At 48.0% G+C, this 23,460-nt stretch overlaps 1 protein-coding gene across 2 annotated transcripts in view; it reads left to right on the forward strand.

Annotated features, from left to right (window-relative positions):
• Window positions 1-23,460, forward strand: part of LOC116990219 (RLA class II histocompatibility antigen, DP alpha-1 chain-like) — a 58,799-nt gene that overhangs the window by 29,973 nt on the left and 5,366 nt on the right. Inside the window, exon 4 of one of the 2 annotated variants that reach the window (XM_033047763.1) lies at window positions 14,925-15,072. The exons of the other annotated variant lie outside the window; for it this stretch is intronic. Coding sequence (XP_032903654.1) covers window positions 14,925-15,070 — 146 coding nt within the window. The 3' untranslated portion in view covers window positions 15,071-15,072. The remainder of the gene's footprint in view (window positions 1-14,924; window positions 15,073-23,460) is intronic. 2 annotated transcript variants of the gene reach the window in all.

Genomic DNA, 23,460 nt, shown 5'->3' on the forward strand with positions numbered 1-23,460 from the left:
GTACAAAAAACATTTAGACAGGTACATGGATAGGATAGGTTTAGAGAGATATGGGCCAAATGCGGGCAGGTGGGACTAGTGTAGATGGGGCATGTTGGTTGGTGTGGGCAAATTGGACCGAAGGGCCTGTTTCCACACTATCTCACTCTGGCTTAAAGTTGAATAAATCTCTAAAATAGTGTAGAATAGTAAGATTAAACGAGAACTTACCAGTTTGATCTTTATTTTATGAGGAGTTACGTTGGTGATTACGCGAAGAAGACCCGCCAGTGCGCATGCACGTCAAACTTCAAAGCAGCGGTATGCAATCACAGATAACAGAATATTTGAAGTAACATAGTAAGATCAGCAACATGAGAACGACCATATGATCTTTATGAGAGAGAGGGTTGGGCGTGGTGGGCACGTAATCACCAACGTAATCAAACTTCTAACTGGTAAGTTCTCGTTTAATCTTACTGTTTTACTTCGGAGTCACGTGAGTGATTCCGTGAAGAGTTTAAAGCTCTGTGATTTCATGCCGCTGATTCAAATCCCGGCGTCTCACTGCATCGATTGACTCAGAATGAGTGAATAATCAACAATGAATTAAGCATAACATTGATTCAAATGTATTAATGGCTTATGTGAATAAAGCAATCAATAGCAACCCCTCTATGTCAGGAGAGGCTAAAGTGAACGCAAAACAGAATGGTCAAAACAGCCCTGGTCGGCAATCAGCCTATGGTAAAAAAAAAAATTTGAGATGCATTCACTTGACCATCCTGCGGTCGCGAGGATATGGCCGATGAGAACGTCCATTGTCCTAGCCGCTGACGTTGATGCCGTCCTGATGGAATGAGATGTAAAATCGTCAGTGTTTATACGTGCATAAAACCAGAACCTGCTTCAGCAGTCTGACTATCCCTTGTGTGACTGTTTGTGGCTAAACCCAATGCTGATTCCACACCTTGTAGGGTTCTAGTGGCCTCGATATAATATAGCAAACATGCCCTCACACATAGATGTGAGTCTGTGGGGTATGTCGCAATACGATCTTAAATTCTGCCACCCTTGGTCTGCTCTGCTTGTGTAGATCAGAATGTAAAACGTAATGGCATCTGTAGCCATTTCCATCCTATCTAGACGCAGCGTCTGCAATGTCTGCCTCACTGTGCTGATCCTAGTGTCATGACTAAAGGATGTAGCTGGCTCTGGTTAAAAATTGTTAACCCAATGTCAATATCCCATACTACGTATACGTATACTGGGAGAAACTTGCGTTAGAGACATCGTTTGCAACTCGATATCCGGGGTTGAAAAAACCCGACTGTAAAAACGTCAGTAATCTGTACCATATTAAATGTAACATTAACATGAAACAAACCCTTTTCCAATATCCTGAATAGGAATATACTGCTTTTTTGGTGCTTTCCCTGCAATCTGCAGTGAGCACCTGCATGTGCATTCAGAATGTGTAAATCACTAATGTTTATTATACGGAGGCTGGTTTCCTAACTCACTGTTTGAACCAGCAAAGTTTTCGTTTTTTAAAGTAACCTTATATGGTTGTATTATCATGCCTGACGGAAGCAGGAAGCATGGCTGCACAGCCAGACAGAAAACTAAAGCGAGATCTTGCTGACTTTATTTCAAGACCCGTCTGATGAGGCAAAAAAGGAGAAAGCATAAAAGAAACATTCCCCCTTGTTGTGTCGAGAGTGTATCTCTCACCACTGATACCACATATTTCTGCAATCAATGAAAAGCATGAAGCATATTTTATAAAATACTTTGGGATTCAACACTATTCTGCGTTGTCCTGAATCGGAACTTGATGATACACCCGTGGCAAGGAATTAGGTAAATATTACCGGATACTTTGCTTGACTGCCATGTGGCTAACATCTGCCACCACCGTAGTGTATCAACTTGAAGTTGGGCTTGTAGATTATGTATTTGCTCAATAGCCCTTTACCCATTAGATGCGTCTAGCGTCTATACCTAGATTATACCAAGACTGAAGACTTGGCAACTCGTGTAACTCTCCAATTTTCCCATCTTAGAGCTCTTAGCTGGAGCAATGCTGAATACTGTTCATCGTTGTGACTTTGGTAGCTTCAGCTGACCATAGCATAAGCCTGTTAACAATCAACCACATGCTCATTAGAGAGATTGCTAATTTCGATTTGCACAGCTGAATCACAGCTACTATCTTGCCAATACTCAGGATGAATAGAATTCAGCTTCATGACATGTTTTAATTAACTCCAATCTGGTGCCCCAAGTCGGAATCAGAACTAATCAATAGTTAAAGATACATCCCAATGACCAACGAGTCTAATTGGTAACAACTTAAAGTTAGCTGGATGAATGTCCAATTTCTCAAGTATAGTTTGAGACTGAACCGGTGGTTTTACAAATCTAGCATTAGAATCTCATCCAGTCAAACATAACAAGTGTTTTCGAACTTTGAGTTCAAACACCAATTTTATAATTGTTTAAATAACCTTGGAATATAATTTATCCCATTTTGCAATGTTTTACTGTTATTAATACAGTTAAACGACATTCTCCATTTTGCATAATGAACTGGCCACTCCTGCCATCATTGCATGGGTGCTTTGCATGATAACTCTGCCCAATTTAGAGCCTGTCTTGAAATGACAATTCTAGCTCTAATTCCAGCCTTAGCTTGGAATGCTATTATTGTGTCTAAGCAGATGGCAAAGCTTTTATCGTTTGTATGTTGCTTAAACAAATGTAAATATAACCAACTTGTGAATGGTCAACTAACCCACGTTCGGAGTGCCAGACCCACCTTGTTGATTAGGACTGGTAGGGTGCATGGAACCTGTGCCCAGCTGTTATGGTACCACCAGCTTCAGTGAACAGCCCACTGCCGATGAAGGCATAGGATGCGTTGTCGCCAAACTGATGAAGCTCTGTTCATCCGTGGCCCTGCCACAGAGCGCCAGTTGCGCATCTGAGTCGACGGCCAGCTTGTTGCTGGGCCAAACCCAGAATCTGCATCTCTTTTGTAGGGATACCTTTCCTCAGATTTGTCGACCTCCAGTGGCTTAACCTTCCTGCGTCTCGGACAGCAGCTTCATTTGCTGGGCACGCATGTTCATCTGACCCCATATCACCTGGTTTACTGCCGGCACCTTAAGTAACTCATAGTTCCCCGGGGTCTTGTGATTCTTTGCGGTCTCATCGATCGTGAGCTCCTGTAGCTGATGGGAGACTAAATAATTTATCGTGGAGGCCAACTCATCTCCCAGTGGCTCTCCTGACTCTGACGGGACAGCGAATTGTACTGCCAGGATGGGACATCTGGCAGCTGCCATTCTTCGCCTGGATTGAACTCACTGTCCGAGTCGGGGTCAGAACTCAGCTGATCCATGGCACACGCCTCATCAATGAGGGTGCTATCGAACAGCCCTTTACTAGGTGTCTTCTCCAGCCTACCGCCGACACCACTCCTGCTCCTGGAGTGTGCCCTGGGGAAACAAGCTCTGCAAGAGGTGCTCCATTTGGGATAACCGTTGAAAAAACGGTATCCAGCCCCGGAGAGGAATTCTCCGCTCCTGACTCTGGCTGGTCAGTGGGCCTAACAGACTTGCTGGTGGCCTTACGCCCGACTGGTGCTGGCTCTGTGCTTTGCAGCACCCAAGTCTGCAGTCGCCGGCGACTGCGATTTTCTTGCGGCTTGCCTCTTTCCCTTGGTCGTCTTGTCCATGTCGTTGTCCTGGAAGAAATACACAGCACAGCACCACAACAAAACAACCCGAACTTCAGCTAAGTTTGTGGCAATTACCTAGAGATTTAAATCCTCACAGCCTCCGTGCGCCAATGCAGTTGGTGCGCTCACACACTATACAGACCTGTTTCAGGTGCTGCTGACGCGGCCTGTACCCTAGGCCAGCACTCACCCACTAAGCAGACCTGTTTCAGGTGCTGCTGACACGGCCTGTACCATAGGCCCGCGCTGGTGCCTGTGAAGGGTTAAAAATAACCAACACAATGCATACACATACATACATATTCGGAAGGGAAACCTTTCAGCCCGACTTCCAAGTTCTATGGTTGTTCGATTCCCTCTGTGCTCTCCACCCCATGCCTGGAGACACATCCACACATATCAACTATCCTGTGAGCCATTGAGCTTCCTGTCAGCAACTGGCGGTAGCCCCATGCCCCACCTGCTTGTTTTACCCGGCCTGGGAACACACAGCAGGCTTGAAACCACTGAACTTATCAGTGGATTAAATCGCGAAATTCCCGACTCTACCCGACTATCCGCATTCGCGGTCGGAACCGGGGTCTCCCCACAGCCCATAGCCGGTTCACTCATGACTTCGTGAAATCCTGCAGGATACTTCTGTGAAGAGAAGTTCCTGCATGAACATCAAACCTGGTAAGTAATATAAATCTTGCCTACAGGTTTCACTTTACCATTGCCAGGGTGTGAAGCCCTGCACGTCCGGTGCCTTGCCGTGCGGACAACGTAATGACGTGCATGCGCACTGGCGGGTCTTCTTCACGGAATCACTCGCGTGACTCCAAAGTAAAATTTATCCCAGGCTGCTATGGGAGGCAAGGAAAAGATTAAGGGGTTCTGGCTCATATTTGTAAATGCCACTGTCCATGGTGGCTTACTCATAGAATTGTAGAGGTGAAAGGGTATTATTCTGGCTTAAGGTCTGTGACTAGTGGAGTTCCACAGGGATCTTTGGTGAGACCTCTGTTGTTTGTGATATATGTATAAACCACTTGGATGTAATATAGATGGTTTGATTAGTAAGTTTGCATTTGACACCAAAATTGACAGTTGTGGAAGTGAGGAAGGCTGTCAAAGTATGCAGTGGAATATAGATCAGCTACAGAAGTGGGTGGAGAAATGGTGAATGGACATTAATCTGAGCGAGTATAAGGTGTTGCACTTTGGGAGCTCAAATGTAAGGGGAAAGTATATAGTTAATGGCAAGACCTTAACAGCTTTGATGTAGAGAAAGATATTGAGCCCAAGTTCACAGCTTCCTCAAAGTGATATAATAGTAAAGAAGTTGTCCACCACTCTCAATGGGTACATATCCTCTGACGTCTCCTACTGTCTCGCAATCTCAACTCGTTTATTATCAGTAAAACTTGGAAACACGACATATGGCCCTTCATTGATACAGATTGTGAATAATTTGGACCTGTGCACCAGTCCCTGCTGAACTGATAATTCACAGCCAGCCTGGTGATTCCCACTATGTACTTTCTGTACAATAACCAATTCTCAGTCCATGTCATGTATTGTCCATGTGATCCTCCATTGATGACAAACCTGTGTTGGACTTTATTGAAACTCCCCAATCCACTGGTCCCCCCTGACCTATTTCACCACCCACAGTCTTGGAGAACTCCAATTAGGGAGTGGAAACTCTTCCTGTTATGGCCATGCTCCAAATCGCAGCACCTGCGACATCACTTCCACCTTACGGAAATGAAAGACAAAATTCTTCCTCGGTGAGCAGGAAGCCAGGACGACCTTCTTGATAGCAGGGATTGGATGTGGTCACCTAGAAAGATTCCTTGGAAGGAAGTTGAGAATCAATGCGACCTTGACCTCCACAGCAAGTATGGCAGAAGGTTTTCATACAGTGTGTCTATAACCTGGTGAGGACAACATGGAGATCCTGAGCCTGGAGTACGCAGATGCTCAGAAGGCTCAGGATGGGATGTGATGTTTCTGAATCTGCTGTAAAATGGGCTCTTCACTAATGAACATGTCTGTGCATCCCATCCCGAGGTCCCATCCACCCCGAGTGTCCAGTCACGGCCATACTGACACCCTCGGTGAAGGAGGACCTCATGATGTCTTCACTGATATTCATTGACTGAGAATCTCAGCTGCTAAGTTACATCAGCTCGGTCCATGGGCTTTGGAGGGTGTGTGAGCTGTCTTGATCACTGCTGAAGCTGCCCAGTCAGGTCCCAGCAAATCTGTGGTAAACATAGAAACATAGAAAATAGGTGCAGGAGTAGGCCATTCAGCCCTTCGAGCCTGCACCGCCATTCAATATGATCATGGCTGATCATTCAACTCAGTATCCTGTACCTGCCTTCTCTCCATACCCCCTGATCCCTTTATCCCTCTTAAATATAGCCAATGAACTGGCCTCAACAAAGTGGGAAGAGTAAAGTAGGTAAAGTGGGAAACAGCCAAGCCTGTTTCCTGATGCTTTGTGTTTGGTGGCTGAGCTCACACTTATGCTGCCACAGGTGGGAAAGAGCCCTGTATAAGTAGTGACTTCATTGGATGTGTTCCCAACACTGGACGAGCCTCAGGATTCGGTGGTGGATTGTGACAGGAAGTGCCCAGTCCAATATTGAGATTTGTGGTGTCACCGGGAGATGATCACCATTTACTCCAGATAGACCCGACCGTGGATCACAGAGTGCTGGCAGACAGGGCTGGGCAATCCAGCCTTTAATCCGTAACACAGGGCTGTAGGGGGAGACTGGGAAACGTGACTGAATGACATTCACCCTATGGGCTTAATGGTGTCTATGCCATACTATTCTGTGTTCAACTTCCTACCTCTCTCTATTACCTCCTTGCCCTGGTCAATGGGAGGGACAGGAAGGCACCACCTTATCAATGACCCAGGTGAGGGGCTCCAGGATTGATATCTGCCAGTGACAGGGAACATAAAACATGGGGCGTTCCAAATTTCTGATGCTCAGCTGTGGGGCAGGGCAGCGGGGGTTGAAGAGGAGATTCAGATTCATAGAATAGAGGTTCAATATTCTATATATATCCTGTTTATTTCTCATAAAATGAAAGGACCATTAGCTCATCAAGTCTGTCAGAGCAACTCTATTAATTCCCTCCCTCCTCCCTCATGTGCCCATTAACAACCCCAGATTCTACTATTCACCCACACACTTTGGGTAATTAATACACTAACCTGCACATCTTTGGGATGTGAGAGGAAACCAGAGCATACGGAGGAAACCCACACAGTCACAGAGAGAACATGCAGACTCCATGCATTCATGGGTGGGTTTACAGGGCAGCTTGGTGAGCAGCCATTAGCAAGAGATTACACTGAGAGGGCGAGGGGAGGGAGGGAAATGACACATTGAGTGTGACGGGGAAGGACCGAGAGAGAGAGTGAGAGAGTGAATGGGAGGGGAAGGACACACAGAGGGAGGGTGGGGGGAAGGACATGCAGGGAGAGTGGGGGAATGACATGCACAGAGAGAGTGGAGGGATGGAGGTGAAGGACACACAGAATGAAGGGAGGAAGGGGGAGGGAAAGGACAGTGAGTGGAGGGACGGAGAGAAAGGACACACTGAGGGAATGACAGAAAGGAAGGAGAGGAGGGAAAGGACAGATAGTGAGGAAAAGGAATTAAGGGAAGGGCGGGCTGAGGGGAAGGAGGGAAAGTACACACTGAGAGGGTGGAGATGAAGAAATAAGGAAGCTGTACAATCTATATACCCTGGTGAGGTACAATTCCCAGACAGAGAAGTTCACATTATTCTCGATTTTGACAACCATCCAGTATCAGTGCTTGATCTACAAGTAACTCCTCCATTTGACCCGTCCATTTGATCATAACCTCTCCTTAGTTTAAAGTTCTCTGTTACCTCTAAGCATTTGTTCATCGTTCATAAGTCATAGGATCGGAATTAGGCCATTCAGTCCACTAAGTCTACTCCGCCATGGCTGATCTATCTTTCCCTCTCAACCCCTCTCTCTTGCATTCTCCACATAAACCTTGACATCCTTACTAATCAAGAACCTGTCAATCTCCGTCTTAAAAATACCCAACAGACTCACCAACCTCTGACTAGGAAATTCCTCCTCATTTTAAACATAGAAACATAGAAAATAGGTGCAGTAGTAGGCCATTTGGCCCTTCGAGCCTGCACCGCCATTCAATATGATCATGGCTGATCATCCAACTCAGTATCCTGGACCTGTGAGATGAGGAAGAACTTCTTCACCAAGAGGGTGGTTAATTTGTGGAATTCACTGCCCCAGGGAGCAGTGGAAGCAGAAACGTTAAATATATTTAAGTCTAGAATCGATGGTTTTTTAGCTGCCGAGGGGATAAGGGGCTACGGGGAGAGGGCAGGGATATGGACCTAGGTATGGTTAGTATAGTGAGACCTGAGTGATCTCCTGGACAAGTGTCGATCGCCTGGATTGGGGTCGGAGAGGAATTTCCCGGATTTTTTTTCCCCGAATTGGACCTGGGTTTTTATCCGTTTTTTTGCCTCCCCCAGGAGATCACGCGGTTCTTGGGGTGGAGAGGGGTGATAGCGGTATGAAGGGGAGGGTAGTGTCTTGTGTTCTGTGTCTTGTGTCTACTGTTTGTGGGTAAGTGTGTCTGTTTAGTGTTCAGCCATGAGCGAATGGCGGTGCGGGCTCGACGGACCTGGTGGTCTACTCTCGCACCTACTTTCTATGTTTCTATGTTTCCCCATACCCCCTGATCCCTTTAGCCACAAGGGCCACATCTAACTCCCTCTTAAATATAGCCAATGAACTGGCATCAACTACCTTCTGTGGCAGAGAGTTCCACAGATCCACCACTCTCTTCTTTCTATATGCATGTCCTTTTATTCTGTGGCTGTGCCCTCTGTTCCTAGACTCTCCCATGAGTGGAAACATCCTCTCCACATCCACTCTATCCAGGCCTTTCACTATTGGGTAAGTTTCACTTGTCAAGGAGGAGACCAAGCATGTGCACCATTCCCCAGCAGATATACAAAATTGCTGGAGGAACTCAGCGGGTGCAGCAGCATCTATGCAGCATCTATGGAGCTCCATAGATGCTGCTGCAACCGCTGAGTTCCTCCAGCAATTTTGTGTACCTTCGATATTCCAGCATCTGCAGTTCCCTTTTGAACACCCCAGCAGATATAGTCAGGATCCCTCTTGAAATAAACCCCAGGGCTCACTGCCCGCAATGCAGCTTCATTAACCTCTGTCACCATGTTTAATGAATGAATGAATGAATATGTTTATTGGCCAAGTATTCACATACAAGGAATTTGCCTTGGTGCTCCGCCCGCAAGTGACAACGACTTATAGTGACAGGAATGACACTTTAAACATTAATAATAAAACATTATCGATTAAACTTGTGAATTAAATAAAATACCAGAGCAAAAGGAGGCAACAGATTTTTGGTTATTGAGTAGAACCACTACTCGTGGATAAAAACAGTTTTTATGTCTGGCTGTGGCAGCTTTGACAGTCCAGAGTCACCTTCCAGAGGGAAGTGATTCAAAGAATTTGTGGGCAGGATGAGAGGGGTCAGAGATGATCTTACCCGCTCACTTCCTGGCCCTTGCAGTGTACAGTTCGTCAATGGAGGGAAGGTTGCAGACAATAACCTTCTTAATGATCAATGATTTCAACCCTGACTGTTCTCTCCACCACCTGCATTCCAGTTAGATTCTTATCTTTGTTTTCTTCACACTAAAATGCACCAAAACTCTCATGGTTACACTATTTGGGAGTGCAAACTTAATACCATGTTTCCATTGCTTTGTAACAACCCCAGACCAATTCCATTCCCCACATTCTCCCCCTGATCATTCCCAAACTAATCCCATTGCCCAGACTCTCCACCTGATCATTCCTAGACCAATCCCATTGTCGACACACTCCCCACTTGATCAGTCCCAGACTATTCCCACTGCTCTGCTCTCCACATAGCTCCAGTTCAGTCTGAAGTGAATCCCACAGGTGTGCACATTTCCTGCACTTGTAAACAAGGTAGATCTACTCAGAACTGTTGTAGTTTTGGGAGCAACAACAGCAGCAGGAGCTTAGCAAGAGATACGACTGATTGGCTCTAGCCCAAGTGGGAGGAGAGAAGTGAAAACAGTTAAAGTACAGGTCAAGGACAGGCAGACTTGACTCAGAACTGCTGTAGTTTTGGGAGCAACAACAGCAGCAGGAGCTTAGCAAGAGATACGACTGATTGGCTCTAGCCCAAGTGGGAGGAGAGAAGTGAGTCAGTGCCGGGAAAACAGTTGAAAACTGAGGAATTTGGGTTGTAAATTGGTAAATCAGGCAATTTATCAGGCAATTTAAGCAAGACGGCTCTTAGCGAGCGGCAGTGAGTGAGCGGCCTTGTGAGGGAAGTGCCCTGTGAGGGAAGTGTGAGTCTTTGGCGTGGAGACCACGCAATACGCTTAAGAGGTAGAGACGAAAGAAGGAGATGTCAGGCAAGCTGATTCAGTGCGATGCTTGCAGTATGTGGGAGGTCAAGGACACCGCTGGTGCCTCTGGCTGCTACAAATGCGAGAAGTGCATCCAGGTAGAGCTCCTGAAGGGCCGTGTTGGGGAACTTGAGAAGCAAGTGGATGACCTCCGGTTCGTCCGAGAAACGGAGTCGTTCCTCGACAAGTCCTACAGTACGATTGTTACACCTAAGGTACTGGAAAAGAGAAAGTGGGAGACAGTGAGAATGGGAGGGAAGCATGGAATGCCAACTTCCCCGGGTGTTGTACCTCTTGTGAACAGGTTCACCCACTTAGAAGCTGTCAGGACAGAAGAGGTGTTTACACTGGGCGACGGACTGGCTTGTGATGCGAATAGGGCTGTTGAGCCAAAACCAAAAAGGCCTAAGGCAGGCAACGCCATTGTAGTGGGAGACTCCATTGTAAGAGGTACGGACAGGGGTTTCTGCGGCAACAGACGGGATGCGAGGATGGTGTGCTGCCTTCCTGGTGCCAGGATCCAGGATGTCACGGACAGAGTGCAGAAAATCCTCAAGGGCGAAGGTGAACATCCGGAAGTGGTAGTGCATGTCGGCACAAACGATGTCGGAAAGAAGGGGATGAATATTCTGCAGCGTGACTTTAGAGAGCTCGGAAAAATGCTGAAAAGCAGGACCTCCAGGGTTGTTATCTCCGGTTTGCTTCCAGTTCCTCGTGCTGGCGAGAGCAGGAACAGGGAGATACGGGACCTGAACGTGTGGCTCAGGAACTGGTGCACGGGGCAGGGATTTAGATTCTTAGATCACTGGGATCTGTTTTGGGGTAAGGGGGAACTGTACAAAAGGGACGGATTGCATCTTAACAGGTGTGGCACCAGCATTCTGGCAGGCAGGTTTGCCACTGCTACACGGGTGGTTTTAAACTGAATAAGGGGGGTGGGGTGTTGAATGGGCTAGTGGAGGATGGAGTGAAAGGGAAAGGGTTTCTTAAATGTGTGAGCGTAGAGACAGAGGGGTGTAAAATGAGGGTAGAAGCAATAGGTAGCAAGGTGAAAAGTAAAAGGGGCAGGCTGGAAAATCCAGGGCAAAAATCAAAAAGGGCCACTTTTCAACAAAATTGTATAAGGGGTAAGAGTGTTGTAAAAACAAGCCTGAAGGCTTTGTGTCTCAATGCAAGGAGCATTCGTAATAAGGTGGATGAGTTGAATGTGCAGATATCTATTAATGACTATGATATAGTTGGGATCACGGGGACATGGCTCCAGGGTGACCAAGGCTGGGAGCTGAACATCCAGGGATATTCAATATTCAGGAGGGATAGAGAGAAAGGAAAAGGAGGTGGGGTAGCGTTGCTGATTAGAGAGGAGATTAACGCAATGGAAAGGAAGGACATTAGTTTGGAGGATGTGGAATCGGTATGGGTAGAGCTGCGAAACACTAAGGGGCAGAAAACGCTGGTGGGTGTTGTGTACAGGCCACCTAACAGTAGTAGTGAAGTTGGAGATGGTATCAAACAGGAAATTAGAAATGCGTGCGACAAAGGCAAAACCGTTATAATGGGTGACTTCAATCTACATATAGATTGGGTGAATCAAATTGGCAGGGGTGCTGAGGAAGAGGATTTTTTGGAATGTATGCGGGATAGTTATCTAAATCAACATGTAGAGGAACCAACGAGAGAGCAGGCTATTTTAGACTGGGTATTGAGTAATGAGGAAGGGTTAGTTAGCAGTCTTGTTGTACGTGCCCCCTTGGGCAAGAGTGACCATAATATGGTTGAGTTCTTCATTAGGATGGAGAGTGACATTGTTAATTCAGAAACAATGGTTCTGAACTTAAAGAAAGGTAACTTTGAGGGTATGAGACGTGAATTGGCCAAGATTGACTGGCAATTAATTCTAAAAGGGTTGACGGTGGATATGCAATGGAAGACATTTAAAGACTGCATGGATGAACTACAAAAATTGTTCATCCCAGTTTGGCAAAAGAATAAATCAGGGAAGGTAGTGCATCCGTGGATAACAAGGGAAATCAGGGATAGTATCAAAGCGAAGGATGATGCGTACAAATTAGCCAGAAAAAGCAGCATACCGGAGGACTGGGAGAAATTCAGAGACCAGCAGAGGAGGACAAAGGGCTTAATTAGGAAAGGAAAAATAGATTATGAAAGAAAATTGGCAGGGAACATAAAAACTGACTGCAAAAGTTTTTATAGATATGTGAAAAGAAAGAGATTAGTTAAAACAAATGTAGATCCCTTGCAGTCAGAAACAGGTGAGTTGAACATGGGGAACAAGGATATGGCGGACCAATTGAATAACTACTTTGGTTCCGTCTTCACTAAGGAAGACATAAATAATCTGCCGGAAATAGCGGGAAGTGGTGTTGGGTAAATTACATGGATTAAAGGCCGATAAATCCCCAGGGCCAGATAGGCTGCATCCCAGAGTACTTAAGGAAGTAGCTCCAGAAATAGTGGATGCATTAGTAATAATCTTTCAAAACTCTTTAGATTCTGGAGTAGTTCCTGAGGATTGGCAGGTAGCAAACGTAACCCCACTTTTTAAGAAGGGAGGGAGAGAGAAAACGGGGAATTACAGACCAGTTAGTCTAACATCGGTAGTGGGGAAACTGCTAGAGTCAGTTATTAAAGATGGGATAGCAGCACATTTGGAAAGTGGTGAAATCATTGGACAAAGTCAGCATGGATTTACAAAAGGTAAATCATGTCTGACGAATCTTATAGAATTTTTCGAGGATGTAACTAGTAGCGTGGATAGGGGAGAACCAGTGGATTGTGGTGTATCTGGACTTCCAGAAGGCTTTCGACAAGGTCCCACATAAGAGATTAGTTTACAAACTTAAAGCACACGGCATTGGGGGTTCAGTATTGATGTGGATAGAGAACTGGCTGGCAAACAGGAAGCAAAGAGTAGGAGTAAACGGGTCCTTTTCACAATGGCAGGCAGTGACTAGTGGGGTACCGCAAGGCTCAGTGCTGGGACCCCAGCTATTTACAATATATATTAATGATCTGGATGAGGGAATTGAAGGCAATATCTCCAAGTTTGCAGATGACACTAAGCTGGGGGGCAGTGTTAGCTGTGAGGAGGATGCTAGGAGACTGCAAGGTGACTTGGATAGGCTGGGTGAGTGGGCAAATGTTTGGCAGATGCAGTATAATGTGGATAAATGTGAGGTTATCCATTTTGGTGGCAAAAACAGGAAAGCAGACTATTATCTAAATGGTGGCCGACTAGGAAAAGGGGAGATGCAGCGAGACCTGGGTGTCATGGTACACCAGTCATTGAAAGTGGGCATGCAGGTGCAGCAGGCAGTGAAGAAAGCGAATGGTATGTTAGCTTTCATAGCAAAAGGATTTGAGTACAGCAGCAGGGAGGTTCTACTGCAGTTGTACAGGGTCTTGGTGAGACCACACCTGGAGTATTGCGTACAGTTTTGGTCTCCAAATCTGAGGAAGGACATTATTGCCATAGAGGGAGTGCAGAGAAGGTTCACCAGACTGATTCCTGGGATGTCAGGACTGTCTTATGAAGAAAGACTGGATAGACTTGGTTTATACTCTCTAGAATTTAGGAGATTGAGAGGGGATCTTATAGAAACTTACAACATTCTTAAGGGGTTGGACAGGCTAGATGCAGGAAGATTGCTCCCGATGTTGGGGAAGTCCAGGACAAGGGGTCACAGCTTAAGGATAAGGGGGAAATCCTTTAAAACCGAGATGAGAAGAACTTTTTTCACACAGAGTGGTGAATCTCTGGAACTCCCTGCCACAGAGGGTAGTCGAGGCCAGTTCATTGGCTATATTTAAGAGGGAGTTAGATGTGGCCCTTGTGGCTAAGGGGATCAGAGGGTATGGAGAGAAGGCAGGTACGGGATACTGAGTTCGATGATCAGCCATGATCATATTGAATGGCGGTGCAGGCTTGAAGGGCCGAATGGCCTACTCCTGCACCTAATTTCTATGTTTCTATGTTTCACCCCTCACCCCACTCTCTCCTCAGATCCTGCGATCTGCTTCTATTTCACCGATTTGTCCAAACTTTACTTACATGTTCCCGGGCTCTGGTACAACAATTGCTGTGACCTCAGACAGCTCCTCCCTGTGTATATGCTCTGTTGATGCCCATCTTATATTGCCGACCCTCTATCACTCTCATGTGGGGTGTGGAGAAGTTAGATGTGTCTCCGAGGCAGAGAAGATTGGACAGGTATATGTGATGAGGTCTTGATCATGAAGGGTTCTCACACGGCAGACAGGTGAAGTTGTTTCTGCTGCCATGGGTCAGGAACCAGATGAGGTGGATACAAGACGTGAGATTTTTAAGCAGCAATCTCCTGTGATCTGGAATTCCGTGTTGAATCTGGAAATAAGTTGAATAATTATACTAGATAACGGGATATAGAGCTGAAGGAAATGCCATGTAGTTGCAGGGCAGGCTGGATGCTGCTTTCACATCGCTGGTACCGTGAGAATGTTAAACGTTTGCTGTTTGATATTGTGAGTATTTCACACAGATCGGGGAATTACTGACGTGTGGGGCCAGGGTTTGCTGACGTAAGTGTGTATTTGGGGTGAGACTGGCTCCCCTCCACCCAGGTGGGCTTGGTGTCCCAGCTCTCTGCTCTATGTGTTCACCCCAGGCTCTCTGTTGGATCCTCACCCTTCCCTCGTCTCTCCCCAGAGTCCGAGGTACCCGAGGAAGTGTCCGGCCCTGGAACCGTGATCTGTGCTCTGGGAATCACTCTGGGAATCATCAGCGCCGTGGTGGGAATCATCTTACTGATCAAAGAGAGGCAGCGGCTGCAGGCTCAGCAGCAGGGCATCTAGTGGTGAGTGTGGGGAATGTGATGGTCACAGTCTGTGCCCAGTCCCATCACTGGGAGAGATTCTCCATCAGAAACTCCCAAGGCTGCTCCTTGTTCACCCCTCTGGTACCAGGGCTCCACCGTTCACCCTCCGACCAGACACATTATCCGCACCTTCAGTAAAAATGGAAATCCAGGGAGGTTTAAAACTTGGAAGGCCAATTTCATTAAATAAGGGAAAACCTGACAAAGTTAGAGACACAAGAGACTGCAGATGCTGGAATCTGGAGCAACACACAAGCTGCTGGGGAAACTCAGGCTGACACAGGGTTTCAAACTGAAATGTCAACATCTCATTCTCCGCATGATGCTGCTCAACACGTTGGTTTGTTGCTCTTGGCCCAGGTGAATCGAGAGCATCTACTTACAGTAAGTCTACATCTACACAATGGGATGGGAAGCATTCAAAGGAGAAATAACGAGAATTAGCCCAATCAATCACCGGACCAGACTCCCCATTATTGACTCCATCAATGATTGTACTCCACCGTTAACTCCACCACTGACATGAGGGCGACGCAGTGGCAGAGTTGCTGCCTTACAGCACCATATACCTGAGTTCAATCCTGACTACAGAGTTTATACGTTCTCCCTGTGTCTGCGTGGGTTTTCTCTGGTTGCTCCAGTTTCTACCCACACTCCAACGACATACAAGTTTGTAGGTTCATTTAGCTTCTGTTAATTGTAATTTGTTCCTAGTGTGCAGGATAGTGCTAGTATACAGTTACTGTTGGTTGGCGCAGACTCTGTTGGCGGAAGAGCCTGTTACCATGCTGTATATTCTAATGTCTAAAATAAAGTAAATCCACACTATGCTGCCTCAAGAAAGCAGCAAATATAATCTGAAGAAGGGTCTCGACTCAAAATATCGCCTATTCCTTTTCTCCAGTGTTGCTGTCTGACCCGCTGAGTTACTCCAGCTTAGAATCAAAGACTTGTCATACCCCGGTCATTCCTTTTTTCTCCCCGCTCCTTTCCAAAAGAAGGTACAGATGCTTTAAATCGCTGCACCAGTCTCAGGAACTGCCTCTTCCCCTCTGTTATCAGGCTACTGAACGGTCTTTCCATAAGCTAAGTAGTGTCCAATTCACCTCTACCTCATTAAGACATCGGACTTTGTCTATAACGCTATTGCACTATAAGCTCTTAGAGCTAAAGGAATCAAGGGATATGGGGGAAAAAGCAGGAATGGGGTACTGATTTTAGATGATCAGCCATGATCAGATTGAATGGCGGTGCTGACTAGAAGGGCCGAATGGTCAACTCCTGCACCTATTTTTCTATGCTTCTAATGGTGAGAACTCTATTCTGCCCTCTGTATCTTCCCCTTTGCTCCATCTATTGTACTTATTATTGGCAGAATTGTATTTATTTGTGGCATATCTCATCTGATTAGATAGCATGCAAAGCAAAGCAAATTGAATAATTGAATTGAATCATTAAAGTACTGTACCCCAGTACACTTGACTATAATAAATCTAACCTAAACCGAAACTGAAACATGTCCCAGTGAGGGGAAAAACAGAGGTGACAAGTATAGAGAGCCTGGATTTAGAGGGCCATTGAGGGTTAGATTAAGAGTGCAAAGATGGCATGTGACAGTTATAGGGGACTAAAAAACTATAGGAGATGCTTCAAATGGACAAACTGAGTCCAAAATTAGCAGCAATCAGAGAAAGAGTGGTGGTAGAGAATTATTTCTATTAGTGGAAGACTGAGTACTGGTGTTCCACAGGGATTGGTGCTGCTATCCGGGCTTGTAATATATGTCAATGACTAGGATGTGGGTGTAATGTTCGGTAAATTCGTGGATGAGATGAAGATTGATAGAGCAATTTGGTAGTGTGGACGATAGTCAGGTGGCAGAAAGATGCCAGGGTGTTGGTTATATGGGCTGATAAATGGCAGATAGTGTTTAATTCAGACAAATGTGAGGTGATATTTTTGTAAGTATTAATGAGGCTAGGGCATTGTCCATGAAGGTGTGCGGTAGTATTGAGGAACAGAGGGGCCTTGAAGTACGTCCATAGATCCCAGACATTACATTACATGTAGTTAACATGGTTAGGAAGCCCTATGCTATACTATTAGTCTGGGCACTGAATACAGATATCAGGTAGTTATGCTCTAACTCAGCTAGGGCAGTGCATGCAGTTCTGATCATCTTGCTGTACAAATAATCTGATAGCACTGGAGAAGATGGAAAGGAGAATAACCAGGAGTTTGCCTGAGATGGAGAAGGTCAGTTATCAGGAACATAAAATATAAAGCAATGCAGTACAGGCACAGGCCCTTTGGATCATAAAGTTGATGTCAAATTAAATTAATCCCTTCTGCCTGCACATGATGCATATCCTCCATTCCCTGCATATCCATGTGCTCATCTAAAAGCTCTTAAATGTCACTATTGTATCTACTTCCACCACCACTCCCAGCAGAACGTTCCATGGACCCACCAATCTGTGTGTAAAAAAAAACGTACATCTATATCTTTCATCATATCTATCTATCTATCTATCTATCTATCTATCTATCTCTATATAATATTAAAAGTGTGTGTGCGTGCGTGCGCGCGCATGTGTGTGTGTGTGTGCGTTTCTGCCTGACTTGTGGGTGACAGCCTTTGATTCGTTGCTACGACAACGCCAGAAGCTGAAACGCCGAGATTTTTTCCATTTCGGTCGAGATTTCACTTTTCATTCCAAGTATCCACTCCCGATTAAATTTTGTCGTGTTTATATACACATTTTTAATAAAATCCTTCGTCCCCCCCCCCCCCCCCCTCACTGACTCATTTTGTCGCCTCCTGCTGGCTAGCGACCATAACGGCTGCTGGCGCCCGCCTCTCGCCTCAAAGACGCCATTTAAAAACAGCCGCACTGCTGAGTGCTGGAATCTTATGTTCGGGAACGGCTTCAGTTGGAGGACCACGTCTCCCGTGGGGGCTACGGGTAGGGAACGGGTGCGTTTGGGGAGCAGACCCAACCTGCACTTGGTCTAGTATACTTTTAAAACTGTGTGTGTGTGTGACTATATCTATCTATATACTTTCCCCCTCCCCCCCCCCCCCCCGTACTCGGGGTCTAAAGCACGTTCGGAACGTGTGTGTGTGCCTTTGCCTTTGCCATGTATCTCCTCGAAAACCAGACACCGAAACGGGGGATTTTTTACATATTTCAGTAGAGATTTTCCTTGTCATTTTAGAAATCAAATCCTCTGTGCATTTGGTACATTATTTTCCCAACCCTTCTATTAAATTTGTTGACCAATCTGATCTTTTTTAGCCCATCTGCTGACGTTACAATAACAGTGACATTTTTGCAACTTCTGATAGAAATCGTCCTTATGATTTAAATCGTCCTTATGATCAAAAATCCACTTCTCTATACATTTGGTCAATTATTTCCCGAGATATTTACTAAGATTTATCACCAAACTGACAGATCCGGTGGTCTCAGCTGCTCCCTCACAGCCGCTCGCTAGAGGCGTCGCTCGCAGCCGCTCGCTAGAGGCGTCGCTTGCAGCCGCTCACTCACAGCCGGAGGCCACTGGCTTCTGAATCCTCTCCGTCTCCCCCGTCCGATCGTAGAACATGGCGGCGGCGGTCGTTTTTGTCGCGCGGGGCACGCGATGAGAAGGTGGCCTTGCCGGCCATTACTCCCTCTGGGAAAACTGCAATTCCACCGTTGATCGCAGGGACTCGGGGAATCGTGACGTGAATGCTGTCGAGGCTCTCCACGCCGCCCGAGGTCCAGAGAGCTGCCGATGCTCGCTGCCCTTTCGCAATCGGCCCCGTCCGAGCCGCCCGCTCACCAAGTTCAAGTCCGCCCTCTCCCCATTCTCCCCCATCCTCTCCCCATCCACCTCCCCACTGCCCCCTTTCCCCCTCCTCCCTCCCCCATTCCCTCCTACCCCCCGCTTCCTCTCCCCCCTTCATCCCCACTCGGCTCCCCCCCTTCCTCCCCGTATCCCTTCCTCCCTCTCCTTTCCTCCACACCCCCCTCATCTCCCGCCCCTTCACCCGTCTCCCTCTCCCTAACTCTCCCCACTCTTCCCCCTCTCTCCTCCCTCCCCCCACCCCTCTCCCCCTCCTTCCCCACTCCCTCCCCCCCATCTCCCCTTCCCTCTCTCCCCCTCTCTCCCTCTCACCCCCCTCTCTCCCTCCCCACCCTTCCTCTACCCCTCCCCCCTTCCCCAACCCCTCCCCCCTTCCCCATTCTCCTCCCCCACCACTTCTCTCCCTCCCTTCCCCCCACCTCTCCCCCTCACTTCCTCTCCCCCCCTCTCTCTCCCCCTCTTTCTCTCCTCCCCCTCTCCCCTCCCCTTTCTCTCCTCCCCTCTCTCCTCTGCCCCTCCTCCCCTTCCTCTCCGCCACTCCCTCCCCTTCACCACCCTCTCTCTCTGTCTCTGCCCATCTCTGTCTCTGCGCCCTCACTCTCTACCCCCCACCCCCCCTAGATGCGCCTGTGAGTTAGGGGCTATGCATCAGTGGATAGGGCAGTTATGGGGTAAAAGGAGCAAATGGATAATATTAATATCAAGGGTGGTAGTTCGCATGTGCGCTGGGGTAGTTAGTGTGCGTGATGCCGCCCCCTAAACTGCCCTCCCCCCGCCCCCGCAACCGCACGTTGGGGGACCAGACCCGTTCTGCACTTGGCCTAGTACTTATTTAAACTGCGTGTGTGTCATTTTGACTTCGAAACGTATCTCCTTGAAAACCAGACGCCAAAACGGGGAAATGTTTACATATTTCAGTAGCAATTTACCTTTTGATTGTTGAAATCCACTCCACTGTAAATTTGGTCAATTATTTCCCGAGATTTTCACTAAAATTATTCACGAAACTGACTTTTATTCAATTATCGCTGCTTGCCAGCTGCTGACGTCACAATGCCCTTGATCGAGGCCCACCTGCCTCCTGGCCCCGCTCCTAGCAGTGGATTAAAGCATTGTTTATTTTTATTTTTTTCATAACATTGAATTTTATTGTTTCTCATTTAACTGCACTAATTATTGTCGATTCCATTGTTTTTCATTGAATTGAATTGAATTATTTCTCACTTGACATCACTAATTCTTAACATTAACTTTTACATTCAAAGACAGCTTTTAAAAATAAATTTGCTGTCTCTTCATTGACAGCTTAGATGAGAAGGAACCCGCTGTTTGTGGGGGCGGGTGGTTAGTGTGTGTGAGACGCGACCGGCTCCTCCCCCCGAATTCCATACAGCTGCCGACAGCTTTCCTGCATGAGACGCGCACGCTTCATTTCCAGAACATTCTGAACGCTTCAGCGGTTGACGCACGCTGGCATTTTGCTCTCTCTGCCTCTGTCCCTCCCTGTTCCACCCCCCCCCCCCCCCCCCCCCCGGCTCGGCTCTGGATTAAACATCTGCTGTTTAGCACGAGTTAAGTCACCTCCCCCCTCCCTCCCGTTGCTAACCGTACGCGATGCCAGTTGCGTCGCTCCAAGGCCTTTGATAAAAAACACGCTGTCTTGCAGCGAGGGAGCAAGTAATTATTGCGTTCAAGAACCAGCCCTCAGCTCTAACGATGCACCCGCCCCACAACCCCTCAAACTCCCCCCTCCCTCTCCCCCACTACTCCTCTGCCCCCCTCACGTTTCCTCTCTCCCTCCTCCCCATTCCACTCCCCCACACCCCCTCCTCTCCCACTCCTTCCCCCCTCTTTCGCCACCCTCCCACTCTCTCCCTCCCCACCTTCCAACCCCTCCCCCTCCCTCCCCCCTCCCCCTCTCCACCTACCCCTCTCACCCCCACTCTTCTCCCTCTCTCCCTCCTCTCCCCTACCCCTATCTCCCTGCCCCTCTCCCCCCTAGCCCTTTCCCCTCCCTTCCCCCTAACCCTCTCCCCCCTCCCTCCCCACTCTTCCCCCCCTCCCTTTCACAATCCTCCCCTCCCCCTCTCTCAATTCTCCCCTCCATCCTCCTCCTCCCTCCCCCCTCCCCACCCCTCTCTCCCCCTCCTCACCCACCCCCTACCCCACTCTCCTCTTCCCCCTCTCCGTTCTCTCCATCCCCCTCTCTCCCTCTCCTCCCCCCTCTCCTTCCCCCAATTCCCACTCTCCCCTTCTCGCTCCCCCTCTCTCCCCCTCCAGCCCCCTTCCTCCACTCCCCTCCCTCTACACTACAATCTTTCTCCTCCTTTCTCGCCATTCTCTGCGCTGTAAGTGCAACAAGTTTTCTTCCGATTGCTGACATATTACAAAAGTTATGAATGTTTAAAGATTGTAAAAACTGCCCCATCCAGCACCCGCTGTCAATCACCGGTGGCAAGGAGAATAAAGCTGAGTGTATTTAATAAAGCTGGGGACGGGACGACTGCAGGCAGAGGCCAGTGGTGGGGGGCATCCTCCGGCGAGGGAGGGGGATGGCTTCAGGAGGGGGCTGTTGGGGGCTGGGGTGGAGGGTCCTACAGCAGTCGGCCATGGCAGCGCTGCCACCACCGGCCCCTGACAGGCTCTTCCTGAAGCTGTCCCCCTTCCCTGGGTGCAGGACGCTCCTCCCTCCTCCACCGGCCCCCGACAGCCCCCACCTGAAGAATGCAACAAGAGACGCAGCACATACACACCTCCCTTCCCCCCCACACCACCCCCCACCCCATCCCCCACACCATGCGCTCCCCCCCCTCCAACCCCTTGCCCACTTCCCTCCTCCCCTCCCACCGCACACCCGCCTCCACGCCTCCCCTCCCACACTTGAAGAGGAAGGGGGGGGGGGGGGGTGCTGGAGATGAGGGGAAATGAGCCACGTCCGTGCAGTTAGGGGTTATGGGTGAGTGGTGGAATATTGCTTTGGGGGAACGGGTTACGTTGGGGGAACAGGTGAGTGGCGGAATATTGCTTTGGGGAATGGGTTGCGTTCGAGGGACCCGGCCTCCTGTGTGACTGGGACCCAATGGGTCCCACTTAGTCTAGTCTATATACTAAAAGTCCTGTATGTTGTATGTATGTTTTGTATCTTCCTCAAATGTAGCTAGCTCTTAAATTTTTACATATTCTTACACATTTTTCCTCTCCACGCTGTAATCAGGTTCAATTAGGATTTCATCTTATATTTCACGTTGTTCAGATTAAAGTTTTTTTAACAATACAATACAATACAACTTTATTGTCATTTGAGCCTCAGTGAGACTCAAACGAAATTTCGTTTCCACAGCCATACAAACAAAGACAATGTCCTACAGACATACACACAATTTAATTCACACAAACACCCATCACAGTGAACCCACTGTGATGGAAGGCAAAGTCTTTTCTCTCCCCTGCTCTCAATTTCTCTCCCGATGTCCAAGCCCCAGGCGGGCGATGATAAGTCCCACGGCCATTTTAGGCCGCGCGGGGCGATTTACGGCCCCGCTCCCGGTCTAAAAGTCACAATGTTGGAGCCCACGGCGGGCGCTGGAATGCCCCACGGCCATGAAGCCGCGCCAGGTGATGTACCACTTGTACATCGTTCCAACCCCGCGACACGGGCTGGAGAAGTCGCGTTGCGGGAGCTCCGGGAAGCGGTCTCTCTCTCCCCCCGGACCCGCGAGCTCCCGATGTCCCAGTCCACCGGACCTGCGGCTGCGTTGCTGGAGCCTCCGAGCCCCAGGAGTCGAGTCGCAGCAGCGAGTCACCACCGCTCCCCACGCTCCGAGGCCGGCCAGCCCCACGATGGTGAGTATTCCGCAGCTCCGCAGTCTCCCGAGCCCCCGGGTCGTTCAGGTTAGAAGCCGCTCCACGGTGCTAGGCCCCAACGACAACGGAGACCCGACAGGGAAAAGGTCGTGTCTCCCAGATAGGGAAGAGATTTTAAATAGTTTCACCCTCCCCCCACATATACACATTTAAAACTAGTATTAAAAAACACCAAACACTACATTTAACTAGACAAAAAATTTAAAAAAGACAGACAGGCTGTAGGGGCCGCTACAACGGGTGAGTCGCGCCGCCGACCTAAAAGGCAAAAACAGCTTCTCACAGAGGAAGGACATTCTTGCTATTGAGGGAGTGCAGCGTAGGTTTACAAGGTTAATTCCCGGGAAGGTTAATTCATTTATTGAAACTGAAAACCCTGATATCCTTATCGGGTCTGAATCTTGGCTGGACCCATAAATCAAATCTGCTGAGATTTTCCCTCCTCACCTCCAAATTTTTAGAAAGGACAGAACCACGCATGGAGGCGGTGTCTTCATTGGAGTTAACAATACCATTCCTTGTATTGAAAGAACAGACTTATACAGCGACTTTGAGCAAATCTGGTGTCAAGCTACACTCGAGGGTCAGTCGTTACAGATCGGAAGCTTTTACCGACCACCTGACATGAAAACGGAGCCTCTTTTAGATCTT

This window comes from Amblyraja radiata, chromosome 30 (assembly GCF_010909765.2).
Source record: "Amblyraja radiata isolate CabotCenter1 chromosome 30, sAmbRad1.1.pri, whole genome shotgun sequence".
Classification (NCBI taxonomy): domain Eukaryota; kingdom Metazoa; phylum Chordata; class Chondrichthyes; order Rajiformes; family Rajidae; genus Amblyraja; species Amblyraja radiata.